This window comes from Phalacrocorax aristotelis, chromosome 11 (genome assembly GCF_949628215.1).
Source record: "Phalacrocorax aristotelis chromosome 11, bGulAri2.1, whole genome shotgun sequence".
Classification (NCBI taxonomy): domain Eukaryota; kingdom Metazoa; phylum Chordata; class Aves; order Suliformes; family Phalacrocoracidae; genus Phalacrocorax; species Phalacrocorax aristotelis.
Genome location: NC_134286.1, coordinates 11,724,191 through 11,739,092, shown reverse-complemented (window position 1 = coordinate 11,739,092; position 14,902 = coordinate 11,724,191). Strand labels below are relative to the sequence as shown.

At 41.2% G+C, this 14,902-nt stretch overlaps 1 protein-coding gene across 3 annotated transcripts in view; it reads right to left on the bottom strand.

The window, feature by feature from the left end:
* OGT (O-linked N-acetylglucosamine (GlcNAc) transferase) overlaps nt 1–14,902 on the bottom strand; it is a 29,108-nt gene that overhangs the window by 1,487 nt on the left and 12,719 nt on the right. For all 3 annotated transcript variants that reach the window (XM_075106931.1, XM_075106932.1, XM_075106933.1), the window contains 15 exons: nt 14,218–14,413; nt 13,835–13,975; nt 13,491–13,591; nt 13,142–13,295; nt 12,947–13,048; nt 12,507–12,686; nt 12,181–12,339; nt 10,425–10,514; nt 8,317–8,442; nt 7,389–7,559; nt 7,157–7,273; nt 6,911–7,078; nt 1,433–1,585; nt 485–737; nt 151–274 (listed from right to left, as the gene is read on the bottom strand). In XM_075106931.1, the coding sequence (XP_074963032.1) occupies nt 151–274; nt 485–737; nt 1,433–1,585; nt 6,911–7,078; nt 7,157–7,273; nt 7,389–7,559; nt 8,317–8,442; nt 10,425–10,514; nt 12,181–12,339; nt 12,507–12,686; nt 12,947–13,048; nt 13,142–13,295; nt 13,491–13,591; nt 13,835–13,975; nt 14,218–14,413 (2,235 nt within the window). The remainder of the gene's footprint in view (nt 1–150; nt 275–484; nt 738–1,432; nt 1,586–6,910; nt 7,079–7,156; nt 7,274–7,388; nt 7,560–8,316; nt 8,443–10,424; nt 10,515–12,180; nt 12,340–12,506; nt 12,687–12,946; nt 13,049–13,141; nt 13,296–13,490; nt 13,592–13,834; nt 13,976–14,217; nt 14,414–14,902) is intronic.

Sequence of the window (14,902 nt, the reverse complement as noted above, 5' to 3'; positions counted from 1 at the left end):
AAGACAAGAAACCTCTAGAGAAGGATTGCCTAGCTATTTTAAATATTAAAACATCTGCAAGATTAAAACTACTGGAAAGTTTGCACTGTGCACAAATACAGTGCTTCACATTCTTGATGTTACCACATTACACAGTACAAGTTTGCTTACTATTCCAGATCAGTTCCCAGTTTCACAGCAATATCCTCATATTCCTGTCTACTTTTTGCAATGAGCTCAAGACAACCCAGGCAAGTAAGCTGTGAGGCAGCAACTCGTGATGCAAGAGTCTCGCCTGTAAAAAAAAACACAAAACAAAAACCAAGAACAAATAAACAAAAATATTTAAGTTGATGACAGGAGTAAGCTTATCAAGTAGCAGAGTACGAGTTACTCTCCTTCTGCCTCTACAAGAGGCAAAAAAGTTTGTTGGGCTTGCTGTTTGTTATTAAAAAACTAATAATATGTAAACAGAGGGGTTTGAATAGGTTCCCTCCTGCATTACCTGGCATAGTGACCATTGGAGTCCCAGCCCAGAGTACATCCATCCCAGTTGTGTGCCCATTGCAAAGCGGAGTGTCTAGACAAACATCAGCCAGTTGCCCTCTCCTCACATGTTCTTCTTTGGGGGCAACAGGAGAAAAGATAATTCGGTTTTGGGAAAGACCCAAGTTTTGTGCATATTGCTGAATATTGGGCTCTCCTACAGCTGGGAAACGTAGCAACCACAGGACACTGTTCGGAACTCTTTTTAGGATCTGTAACAAGAATAAAGTATCAAATACATAAAGTTTGGTCAGAAACATTTCCTTTTTCAAACAAGAAATTACCACATACTAAAATGGAGCAAAAGACTATTCAATATTTTAATCTTATGATATATAGAGCAGGAAAAAAATACATCACCATTTCAAGTGGAATAACTAGGATTGCATTTATAATTCCACTGAAACAGACAGCAACTCTGAGCAATAGTTCACAGATTTAGAGAATAAGTCTTGAAATTTATGACCTCATTTACTTATAGGCCCATGCTATGGAATGTAGAAAAGTTACCCCTCAAGTAACTCTCAGCAATACGCTATAAACTGGACCTTGACAGAGATACTCAGTGCTTTGATCTATCTATCTAACTATCTATCAACTGCCAAGGCCAGTTATGACTTAACTGTGCAGACAAGGGAAGACCAAGCTTATCTCACACTGGAGTACAAACATACTTATGCTGTCCAAGACAATTTTTTCCCTGGCTAGAAGCACAAATGTGATTTGAAATCAATCTAAAAAACTTCTGTATTCTATTAAAACTAAGTCCTGCAACACGAGCACTGTAAGTATTCAAGGGCTCAGGGTCACTATTTTCCACAAAACAGTTTTAACTTACATGAAGTTTCTGCCAACTTGAACAGAACAGCTATGTTCCAGAAGTCTGACCTTAGGTACAGATACTCACATTAGCCCACATCTGTAAAGTGGAAGGATCGATCTTATACAGCTGATTAAAGTTACAGTATACAACAGCATCCTCTGGTAAGCCATACTGAGAACGGGTAGTAACAATTATAGTTCGTGGAACTTCTTCACCAGTTGCTGCTTTGTTGTTAATCTAAAGAAAAAAATACCTATTAGAACACTGAAATGGCAGGAAACAAGAGTATGACCTGTGGAATCATCCTGAGACACACTGCAACAGTAGCTGGCATCCTAAGTTAATGTGACTATATCTTTGGTTTTATTATACTAAAACAAAGTAGAGTACTTACCCATAACAAGAATTTAACTGGAATGCGTACATGCTTGTGGATGCCACAATGTTGCAACCACCAAGGCACAAAGCACCGGGCATTTTTATGCCCATGCTCTATCTCCCTGATATTCCAAGTGACTGGAATAATTGGAAAGAAAAAGAATGTAAAGAGGCATTACCCATTGTCGTGGTTTAGCCCCAGTCAGCAACCACACCCCACGCAGCCGCTCGCTCACTCTCCCCCCGGTGGGACGGGGGAGAGAATCGGAAGAGTAAAAGTGAGGCAACTCATGGGCTGAGATAAAGACAGTTTAATAGGGAAAGCAAAAGCTGCGCACAGAAGCAAAGCAAAACAAGAAATTCATTCACTCCTTCCCCTGGGCAGGCAGGTGTTCAGCCGCCTCCAGAAAAGCAGGGCTCCATCACGCGTAACAGTGACTTGGGAAGACAAACGCCATCACTCCCAATGTCCCCCCTTCCTCCTTCTTCCCCCAGCTCTATATACTGAGCATGACGTCATATGGTATGGAATATCCCGTTGGGCAGTTGGGGTCAGCTGTCCCGGCTGTGTCCCCTCCCAGCTCCTTGTGCACCCGGCAGAGCACGGGGAGCCGAAAAATCCCTTGACCAGTGTAAGTGCTACTTAACAACAACAAAAACACCTCTGCTTTATCACCACTGTTTCCAGCAAAAATCCAAAACACAGCCCCGTACTAGCTACTACAAAGAAATTTAACTCAATCCCAGCTGAAACCAGGACACCCATGGACTCCTCCCCTCCTTAAGATCACTTCATTTCCTCAACACCAAAACCAGAATTAGGACTTCATGGAAGAATAAAAAAGGACTGAGAAAGCAAAGGGGTTTTTTGGTTTGTTTGGGGTTTTGTGGTTTGCTTTTGGGGCTTTTGTTTTCCTTTTTTTCAGGTTTGGGTTTTGTGGTTTGGGGTTTTTTGCATTTTTTTTTTTTTTTGTGAAGATAATAGACACAGAACAGTTAGGACTGAAGATGCAGATTCACTGTCGCTGACTCTGTCAGAAGATGCACAAGATAATTTTGTTCAACAGTTGGTAGAAATGCTAGTTTTCCAGGTCATTGAGGATACATCAAAAACACAATGCACAGTTCGCACAGAATCACAGGTTGGAAGGGACCTCAGGGATCATCTAGTCCAACCTTTCTAGGCAGAGCACAGTCTAGACAAGATGGCCCAGCACCCTGTCCAGATGACTCTTTAAAGTGTCCAACGTGGCTGAGTCAACCACTTCCCTGGGGAGATTATTCCAATGGTGACTGTCCTCACTATGAAAATTTTCCTCTCATGTCCAATCAGAATCTCCCCAAGAGCAACTTGGGTCCATTCCCCCTTGTCCTCTCCATGGGACTCCTTGTAAAAAGGGAGTCTCCACCTTCTTTGTAGCTGCCCCTTAAGTACTGGTACATGGTGATGAGATCCCCTCTGAGCCTCCTTTTCTCAAGGCTGAACAAACCCAGCTCTCCCAGCCTATCCTCGTACGGCAGCTTCCCAGTCCTCTGATCATCTTGGTGGCCCTTCTCTGGACCCCTTCCAGCCTGTCCACAACCTTTTTGTATAGTGGGGACCAGAGCTGTACACAGTACTCCAGGTGTGGCCTGACAAGCGCTGAGTAGAGAAGGATAATGACTTCTTTATCTCTGCTGGTGATGCCCTTTTTGATGCACCCCAGCATCCTGTTGGCCTTCTTGGCCGCAGCAGCACACTGTTGGCTCATGTTGAGCTTTCTGTCCACCAGGACCCCCAGGTCCCTTTCCTGGCTGCGCTCCAGCCAGGTAGATCCCAGTCTGTGCTGCACTCCCAGATTATGTTTTCCCAGGTGCAAGACCTTGTACTTGTCCTTGTTGAACTTCATAAGGTTCTTGTTGGCCCACTCTTCCAGCCTATCCAGATCTTCCTGCAGAACAGCTCTCCCTTCTGGATTGTCTACTTCCCCACTCAATTTGGTGTCATCTGCAAACTTCATCAGGCTACACTTGATGCCAGTATCCAGATCACTTATAAAGATATTGAACAACACTGGGACCAATATTGATCCCTGGGGAACTCCACTAGCCGACAGGTTGCCACTTGGAGAAGGAGCTATTAACCACCACCCTTTGGGTGCGGCCTGTCAGCCAGTTCCCCAACCACTGCACAGACCACTTGTCTAGGCCATAACGCATCAATTTCTCCAGGAGGAGGCTGCGGGGGACCGTATCAAAGGCCTTGGAGAAGTCCAGGTAGACAATGTCCACCGCCCACCCCACGTCAACCAGGCAAGTCACTCTGTCATAGAAGGCCACCAGGTTTGTCAAGCACAACCTGTCCTTAGTGAACCCACGTTGGCTTTTCCCAATCACGTGCTCCATTTGACTTGTGATGGCCCTCAGGAGGATTCATTCCATAACTTTCCCAGGGATTGAAGTAAGGCTGATGGGCCTATAGTTACCCAGATCCTCCCTTGAGCCCTTCTTGTAGATAGGGGTAACATTTGCCTTCCTCCAGTCCTCTAGGACATCCCCGTTCTCGACAACTTCTCAAAGATTATGGAGAGTGGCCTTGCAATGATGTCAGCCAGCTCTCTCAACACCCTCGGGTGGATGGCATCAGGGGCCATCGATTTGTAGGGGTCAAGCTCCCGTAATAATTCATGTACTAACTCTTCCTTCACTGATGGTGGGTCGGCGTTTGGATCAATCAGCAATTTTGTTTCCAAAGGCTGGGACCCGACAGTGCAGGTAAAGACAGAGGGGAAGAAGGTGTTGAGGACCTCTGCCTTTTCAGCATCATTGGTAGCTGACACTCTTTTCTGTTTAACAGTGGGCCTGTGCTTTCCTTCTTCAGGTATGTCAACCACAAGCAGAAACCAAACTTTGATTTTTTGACACCTATGGCCAGTTTCAGTTCGAGCTGGGCTTTTGCTTTTCTAACTGCATCTCTGCACACTCTGGCAATGCCCTTGTAGCTGTCCACGGATAATCCTCCCCTTCTCCATCTCTGTCATGCTTCTCTCTTGGATTTGAGTAGACCCGGGAGGTCACGGTTGAGCCAAGGGGGCCTCTTGCTCCACTTACTTCCCTTTCCTTTGTAGGGTATAAGTTGGCTTTATGCTTCCAATAGAGTTCTTGAAGTCAACTCCCAGCACTCACTAGCTCCTTTATCTTCCATGGAAGCTTCCCATCAAATCCCTCCCAACTGAGCCCTGAGTGAGCTGAAGTTTGCTCTTCTAAAATCTAGAACCCTTGTCTTAGAGCTGGCCTTCAGCATGCTCAGCAGGATCCCAAACTCCACCATATTGTGATCGCTGCAGCCAAGGCTATCACTAACAGAGATATTACAAAGCAGGTTTTCTCGGTTTGTGAATAGCGAGTCCAGCAGTGCTGCGTTCCTGGCTGGCACATCTAATATTTTTATGAGGAAAGTCCTCTATGTATTCCAGGAACTTAGTGGATGACATGCAAGCTGCCCTATTGTTCTTCCAGCAGATGTCTGGGTAGTTGAAGTCACCCATAAGGACCAGGTTCTGTTGGCCAGAAGCTTGCTTTAGTGCCCCAAGTATCACTTCGTTGGCTTTGTCATCATGGTTAGGAGGTCGGTAGCAGATGCGCACTGTGAGGTCCTGCTTGGAGACCACCCTGCTGACTTTAACCCAGAGGCATTCGATGGAGCAGTTGCAATCACCATAGTTGACTTCGATACATTCAAGGTTCTCCTTAATGTAAAGTGCGACTCCTTCACCTCTTCTACCCTGCCTGTCCTTACGAAAGAGCCTATAACTGTCCATTGTGATCCCCCAATCATTCGAGTTGTCCCACCATGTTTCAGTTACTTCTACGATGTCATACCCTTCTGAGTGGGCACGAAGCTCCAGTTCCTCCTGTTTGCTACCTAGACTGCATGCATTTGTATACATACACTTGAGATGATTATTCTTCTGCTTCATCTCTTGGGAGACAGCTAAGGAACATCTGTTACCACGCTGCTTGGCCTGACTTACTCCCCCGTTGGACATGCTGGTGTGAGCATTTTCGCAATGGATCCTACCCCCCAAGTCCTTCAGTTTAAAGCCCACCTCACCAAGTTAGCCAGCCTACTGCTGAAGATTCCCTTACCCCTTTTGGACAGGTGGATTCCATCCCTCCCCAGCATGTTGTAGTCATTGAAGAACACCCCATTGTCATAAAAGCCAAACCCCTCATGGTGGCACCAGTCATGTAGCCAGGAGTTGATATACATTATGAGTCAACCTATGCCCAAAAGCAGCAATATCAAATTAGAACAAGCACAAAGGGTGATATTAGTGTGATCAAAAGATAGAAATCCTGTTTCAGAAGTGTACCAACAGAGCTTAGATTGTTTCATCTTGGTGGTGCAGTGTTAATTCTCTGTTATTCTCAGGAGACAACAATTTCAGAAAAAAAATGCTAATAAGCTTACTGATCAAACTAAGGCATAACCTATTACCAACTTAAAGGAAAGTCTCAGCTGTGAGCAAAAGAACTCATAGAAAGAAACCAAAAGCATGAGATTATGAATAGAGCAGTGATAATAATCCTGAAGGACTGAAAACTGAATAAAATTCACAAGTCAAGAGTTATGCCAATGTCAAAATATGGTATTTTTAAAAAGGAAAATTTGTTCTGCAAGCAAGAAGTATTAAACAAAACCAGTAACCTTCACTGTCACTAAAATCCCATGAACTGTTAAGCACTGAGAGGTGGTGGTATAGTGCATAGTTCAGAAAGATGCAAGGAGATGAATAACCATGGTTGAGATGCAGTGGAATACGTTTGCCTGTATTACCCAGCAATTTTTTTCTAGAGGAAAAACACAACTGAAACTGGGTAACAGCTCACAAATGCCCTCTAGGCAATGAGCAAATCTTGCCTTCAGATTCTGAACAACCCAGTGTCGTCTTTATGCAAGAAGATTAAGTTTCTTTGGACTTCAGGTACCTCTTGACATAACCCCTCAATCTCTGGGGGGAAAGATCATCTTCCAGTGCATCTGTGGCTTGTAACAACACATTCGCAAGTCTCCTTCAGTATGAGAACTAAACAAATCAACATGACAGAAGACAGGAGGTTGGAGGTTTTTCTTCCTTGTTATGTTAAAACATACAGATATAACACAAAACCCAGGAGAACAACGTCTTGGGAGTGCCTCACCTGAGTAGTTGCTAATCCATTACTGATGTTGAATCCATTGATAGTTATCTGAATTTGCCCACGATTAATCATCTCAATCACAGCTTCTGCAATTGTGTTCATTGGAATGACTGGCATACTAAGGGCAGCATTGCCATCTGCATTGTCACAACTGTCAGGACACTTCATCTAAGATAAATCACATAAGCATCAGATGAAGTACTAGCTTCAGTCCCTAGACTGAACACACAAAGGAGTAGCTCTCACCTTAACAATCTTGACATCAGGGAGGCTGTCAAGGAAAGCCTTCAAGTCAATGCCATTCAAAACAATTCTGTTATCATAAATATGACCATTGGACTTGAAATCAATGACTGCTTTTTTCTGTTTAAAAAAAAAAAAGTTTAAAAAGTTACAAGATCCCTTACCAAGTACTATACCAAGACTTATAGACACCTATGGAAAACACTTACTTTTCTTGCCCTATATTCCTACGTACCTTCAAATGGGGAAACATGTTGGCGTGGTCTCCAATAAAGAACGTGTTTGGCATGTAAGCTAATTTCTCTGAATACTGCTCAGCCACCTCAACTGGGGAAGTTTCTTTGTCTGTGATGATATAATCCATGAACAACGCCCCACTGGTTCCAGGATACCCTAGCCACATTGCCTAAAAAAGAAGGAGGCAAGGCTCCAGTCCTCAGTGCATTGTGAAAATAAAGGAAGTTAAAAACCAATGCATTTTAGGTTAAATTTTCCATCTACAGATTCAAGTTCCCTCTTGTGCTTTATCCATTAAGCCCAAACTTTCACTACCAACATAGTTTACAGTTCAAGGATGTTCTAAAATCGATCCCTCAAATAAAAGGCCAAAGCATCCAACTATGAGCAGTTATAGCTAGAATACTAGCCACCAGTGATTACAGCCTCTCCTAGCTGAGACTTCTCCAGCCTAGAGCGACTCCAATTCAGGCTTCTCTCATTCTCTTTCCATAGGCATTTCAGAAAATCCTTAATGAAAAAAAAACAACTCTGACATTGATTCTGACTTATTCCAACTAGAATTTCACTAAGCCTAAAGAGACTAAAACCAACAACTCACTTCCACAACTGCTTCACATACCCTTTCTTTGTTCCTACTAATGCAACAAAGCCAGTGGTGTACACAAACCTCAAAGAATTAAGGAGTTCTCCTGCATGACATATGTGCTCCATGGGTAGTTGACTAAGAAAAAACACCAAACCAAACCACCCTGCTTCGACAGAATGATTCTATTTGCCTCACATATACTAAGCCCTAAAAAGTCTCTCTCACTTACTAATCAGCATGAGCCTTCAACATTTTTCCACTCTGCCACAAGAAAAAGAGAAACTCTTCCTACTCACAAGTGGTCTTTTGGAGATACAGAGCCCTCTAACTTAGTTACCTGAATAGGTGCTGGTCTCAGGGCAAATAATTCATTTCGGGCTCCTTTGGTGTAACCATTCATATTAATGAGAATGTGTATCCCGTCCTGATGGATGCGGTCTGCTGCTTTTCCATTACATGGTATCTGAAGAATACATACATAAATAAATGGGTTTTTTTGCTTTCAGTCTTTCAGTAATGAATGTCTACCAATAGATAAGTGTCAACTGCATTATTTAATTCAGATGAGACTTTAATCTTGTTACTCCTGATTTTACAGAAGTGTAAGTCCTCAACTCAATTAAAAAAAACCCTGTTGAAGTAGAGAAAAACTAAGTTTGCTAGACAGAGTTGAGGCTGTTGCTGACAGAAATCGTTAACTGTGGTACTTGAAGATTGCCTCTGCACATCCAAATCAGGGGAGTGATGCTAAGCTTCACAACACTACGTAAGTCATGTAGAAAAATATCACAAATGGACTACAGAATAAACTTCAAACAACACTGAAACTACTTCAGTTCTTGGCTAAATAAAAAACAAAGAGTAGAACTTCACACGACAACATATTACCAATGACTTTCAAGAACAGGAAAGCCTTGGAAATTACGATGTGTCTCTTCCTGTCTAATAGTGAATGGTAAATGATTTTCAACAGCTTTAAATTCATCCAAGAATTAATTATATACTTAGTCATTACCTACAAACAGATAAATGGAAAAAGATATATGCCTCTAGTTCAGCAGCAGTAAAACAAAACCCAAAAGCTAGAAACTGAGGTTATACAAACCACAACAGCCTCACCACCACCACTCCTGTAAGGCTAATTATCAAAGCTCATGTAGGGCAAGTCGCAGAATCCCAAACTACGGTAATACAGAGAAATTACTTGAAACTGAAGACCAGGAGTAAGCCAATTAACTACTCTGCAGCTACTGTTAATGCTGACTCACTCTACAATTAATATGCACCAGAAAAGTACTTTGTTTTCATGAAAAGGGAAAGCTATTTCACATTTTATAGCAGGGTAAGTGAATGCACATAGGCAGTTACATCTCCAGGTGGACACCAATCTGAGTTCCCATCTTAGTTTAACTTTCAGTAAGTTACACTGCTAATGCAACAGATCACAGCAAACTGTTTCTACCTGTTTGACCCTCTTGTACACACCTTTAAGAGCTGCGCTGTAACCTAAAAATACAAGCTTGATGCCTCAAGAATTTTAAGTAAGAAAACTCAGCGTATTGCTCTGGGCAAAGGAAAGAATTTTTCCTAGATAGCTGTTAAGTGCAACAATATATATGAAATTGCTACTCTTATTTTACAGTGACCCAGGGCTTTCAACATCCCCAGCAGCAAAAGCAGGGAGGAGACTGACAGCTTTCCACAAGCTTAACTGAAGCTCATTATTCTAAAAGAATGTTTTAAAAGATCAATTTCATCCAACAAAATCCATCTCAAAGAGCAATTCTGCTGATGTCAATTTAGTGTTCTTACTTATGAGAGCAGCTTCTGAACAACATGATGAGTTCAAGGACTACACGCAAGTTTTGTCTATCACCTAATCTGGGACTGTCCACGTGGCAATCCAGTTCCATTATTAACGTACACTGATTATCCCACGTTGCTTTAGGGTTTTGCCAATTATCCTGAAATAGTATAACAACTCTGACTTTTGTGTGTGCTGAAGTTCCCATCAGTTTTCACGTGGAAATTAAAAAAACCCAAACCCATCTGCATATGCACCAAAACAGCCTTTTGATAGAGTGGTACAATCCCCCTATTAATCATTAAGCCTCTGTCCTGCTTCACTGGAGTAAAGCAAGCTTAAATATATTTGCAGTTGGGACATCTTGATTTATCCGTGATATCTAAATATGACTATTATCTTAAGACCTAATGGCAGAATTATTCAATATTGCAAATTACTTTTTAATAATCACACAGAAGTCACGCAATAACCACTGCATCCAGGTAAGACATAACACCAGTACATCTACAAACTCCAAAATTACCAAGACTAACATCAGCCTAATTCAAGAAATGATTGCAACTAAAAATCTCAAACTACAGGCTGATCTCCTCCTTCATTTAGGTTTGCGAAAAGGTCAGTACATGAAAAAAACTCACCTGTGATAAGTCAATGAAGTGATTTGCCTCAGCCATCACTTTTACACGGAAGTTTGTACCATCATCAGGACTCAGGGCATAACAAAATACCTGGAATACGAGGTACCAAAAATTGATTATCTGCAACAGCTTGCCAACAAAATAACTTCGCTAATGTACTTTAAAATTATAATACCATATATTTTATAGCAAAACTACATCTAGTTTCATACAAATCATATAATATTTATTTGTGTGGCATTTACCAGTTGAGAAAGTTTAAAAAAAAAAAGGGGGGGGGGGGGGGCACAGAATGAGGCATTTGACACATTTGCACCAGGACCCAGTTTTACCTAGTTCTGGTGCTAGAGTATGGCACTGCACCTTGCATAGGTGTATAAACAACATTACATTACCTTGCACTGATGACAATTTTAACAAATGGATTCACATAAGCATTAAATTCTCTAAGAATGCCTTTTACAAGACACCTTTGAATTTTTAATTAGTCAGAATCATAATTATGACTCAGGTTGAACAGACAAGCTAAGCCTTGGGGAAGCTTTTTAACATACTCTTTGAACAGCAACTAGTTCTCTCCAATTAAGAGACTGCAAATATAGCTGAGAAACTCAAGGTTAGCTGAAGATGCCTGTTTATGTAACCTGTCAACCTAGCACATAGAGAACAAACAGAACCAATGTACAGAGAATTTATTATCTTGCAGGACAAACGCATGGTTTTAGTGAAACAACAGATAACTTCTATACAGTATTTAAAATAAGCTCTGTAGAGCTTTATAAATCCAGAACAAGACTGCCCTTTGTCTTGAGCTGATTTGAGGTTAAATGGTATATCCTCCCCACACCCCATGTAGTCGGACCACCAATTTGTTTCATAAAAAAACCTGTTTCATAGTCACACTTTTGGTAACAATTCAAGCATGTGGCTTTGCCACAAGGATTTCAGACTTCATGAGCACGAAAAAATAATAAGGTAGCAGGAAGGAAGCCCCAAACCAAACAGCAACAACAAAACCACACACGTAACTAAAAAACACTTTTGCAAGAACGAAAGACTTACAACCCTTTACAAAGGCAAGTCAATTCTCACATCTTGGAAAACAGGAGCTCAAAACCAAGGCAATTTAAACAGTCATGGGGCAAACAACGTAACTGGAAACTAGTTCTATTTACAGCCTCAAATCCCTAATGTGACACCCAAATAAATATAGACGTTACTGTCTTTAATATTGCTAAGTTGTATATACACCTTCTGGAGTAAGCATAGTGTACCGTTTCCTTTTGAAAAAGGACTAGCCAGACAAATCTGAAGTCCGTGTTTGTGATTCAAGTGTCCCAGAGCAAATTACATGTGAAAAAAACCAGCAGCAGTGAATAAACCACAGATGCATATCTGTAAATCAGAAGTAACCAGGCAGTAGTAGCTTGATGTTGAAACACATCATCATAAAGAACAGCAGCTGAAGCTTAAAAGAAGTTTTCCATGGGCCACAAATCCTACCTACAGTAATTCTATGGACAGGTATCTAATTCGCCTACCTTCTAAATAACACTTCATATTGGTAAAGGCGGACTTAGGTTGGACAACTCTTTAACCCATGAAAAAAACACGCTAACAAAAAAATAAATTAAAAACACACACAAAACCGAGCCCTACAAAAAACCTCACCCTTCCCTAGTTTACTTGCCTGCACCAAGAAAAGTGCCACTTATAACCATATTTAAAGCTTTAAGCATGCCATTTATATTTTTACCTCAAATTTATCTGGGTTATGCATGCCTGGGATTGACTGCATTAGGTGTGAGGTTGGATGATTTCCAAAATCAGAGCTCACATAGCCAATACGAAGTCGACCTTCACTGGCCTTCAAATCCTTGGGATGCTCATATGGTGGCTTGTGAAGAACATTAATCTGTCAAGAAAACATAAAGAGCTGTTTATAAATGCAGGAACCAAACCCAAATTCTATAAGGGGTGGGGGAAGAGTTTGTTTGTTAACTATGCGAGTATTAGATTTTCAGCAGGAACAGGCAAAACCAGAGTTTTTCACTCACAATTGGCCTGTATAAAACTTCCCACCTTGTCCAAACACAGATTTCCATGTCTCTCAGCAATAGCCTTTCTAAAACTGTGAGAAAGTGGATACAGCATGCTATGGTGTGGGTGGACAGAAGGCAGTCTGTTTTTCTCCAGCTGATCAGCTACGATGCTAACCAGCTTCTTCATTCTTTCATCATAGTCTGTCCAGTCACAGACAATCTAGAAAAAGGAAAAATGAGAAGAATATTAGGACAACTGCTTCCTTTGATCTGTATCAGATATTTCACAAGTTGAGAGTAACGCTTCTTCCAAAAATGGAAACAAGACCTTCAGTAATTATTGTTCATACTGTATAATCTTCTGATTTAAGACTTAACTGTACCCTTTACATTTCAATTAGTGATCGCTTGAGGTGATCAAGCTTAGCATTTGCTGCAGAGGAATCTTAGGAATTACAATCAAAGCCTCGCCTTCCTCACCTGCAAACAGTGCGCCAAGTTGCAGTATGCATCTGGGAAATCAGGTTTCAGTTTCAGAGCAGTGCGGTAAGAGGCAATGGCTTCTGGGATATTCCCTGAATCCTGTAAAGACATAGATATAAGACAGCAGATAAAAATATACTCAGGGTAAGTACAGCGCCCCACCATACTCCAGGAATCATTCGCATGTGCTACCTTGTGAATAGAGGCCAGGTTGCTGTGGGCATCAGCAAAAGCTGGGTTTATCTGAATGGCACGGGTGTAGCACTGTAGAGCTCCTTGAACATCCTGCATCTCCTTCAAAGTATTTCCCATATTAGAATAAGCATCTGCAAACGTGGGGCTGATTCTGAGAAATAAAGATAATATATGTCATGAATAATAAAAGCTCCTCCAATGTGAAACTATACCCATAACCAGACTTACTGGTTTGCAAAGCAACTATCTGAATTAAAATATGCTACTCTAAGTCACTTTCTGTACAAATCTATGGTACTTTCCTGTTACAAAAGGCTGGGACTATTAAAGATGGTAAAACATTTACCTAATAGCCTCTTTGTAATGCATCAGAGCTTCCTGTAACTTTCCTTGCTGTTGCAGAACACTTGCTAAATTTGAATGCGCAGCAGCGAACTCTGGAAACACCTGGAAGAAAAAGAAGTAGAGTCTGTCTCAAATGCCCCAAGTAGACCATATTAAAAAAAAAAAAAAAACCACCAAAAAAAACACTAGTGCATTTCTTACTCTTCTTTTTGTGTGTCTCAGGTCTTTGAGCAGATGTTGCTCCACTTTTGACCAAGGGAGGCGGGGGGATGGGACAGGACACAAACTTATGTCATATTACACATTCCCAACTTTAATTCCTCACTTCTCCCTCACCAACTGTACCTCAAGAGCCTTCCGATAAAGACGGACAGCTTCCTCAATATTCCCCTGTTCCCTTTTGATGTTTGCTAGATTGTTGAGAGAATCTGCATGAGTGGGACAAAGTCGAAGAGCTGTATTGTAGCATTCTTCTGCTTCTACCACCTTCAAAAAAAGGGATACTGTTAATATGGTAATATTTGTTGTAACAGTACTGTTTATGAGAAGTCATCATACAATCACTTTTAACAAGTTCAAGGTGGAGATTTCCTGAATTATTCTTCCTTGTGACTAACTAAATGAGGGTAACATCCCACCTTAATAAAGCTCATGACACCTGGTGTCCAAAACAAACATTCACTTTATTTTTAAAAATTTTAAAAAGGGAAAAAGAAAGTACTCCTTACACTGCCTTTCTCCTTCAAGGCATTGGCCAAGTTACAATAGGCGTCAGGGAAGTGGGGTTGTAGTTCAATAGCCCTCCTGTAGGTGTCAATTGCTAGGTCTATTAATCCTTGCTCATAATACACACAGGCAAGGTTGCCATGCACAACTGCATGATTTGGACTCAAACTCAAGGCTCGTAGATAGGCCGCTACAGCTCTGTAACAAGAAAAGGAAAGTAAACAACCATCCACCAAGCAGCAACTCTTATCTACCTTGGTCATAAGAACAACCTACATAAAAAAAAAACCCCAAACTTCAAGGGACATGTATTATTAACACACACAAATCTGTCCTGTAAGATGTTCCTGAAAACTCAGAAGAATACTGCCTGAATTAAAAGCCTATTCAAGGGATGAATTATTGTAACTCATGTTATTTAAAAGCTATGCTCAATTCTGTAATAACTAACAGGCTAGAAGAAATACTTTGTAAAGCAGGAATATTTTCCTCCCACCTGATGCTGTATAGTGATCAACGTAAGTCTTCTGGAAAAAAACTAAAGCTTTCATCTAGTTTTCTTTAAACACTCTTCATTACTAGGATAAGCATGAGACTTTTGCTCCGTTTTTTTTTCCAGTTTATTATTCAACTGGAGCAACATAAACAGTATCATATTATTACAGTTCTTTATTCTCTCTGTTAACC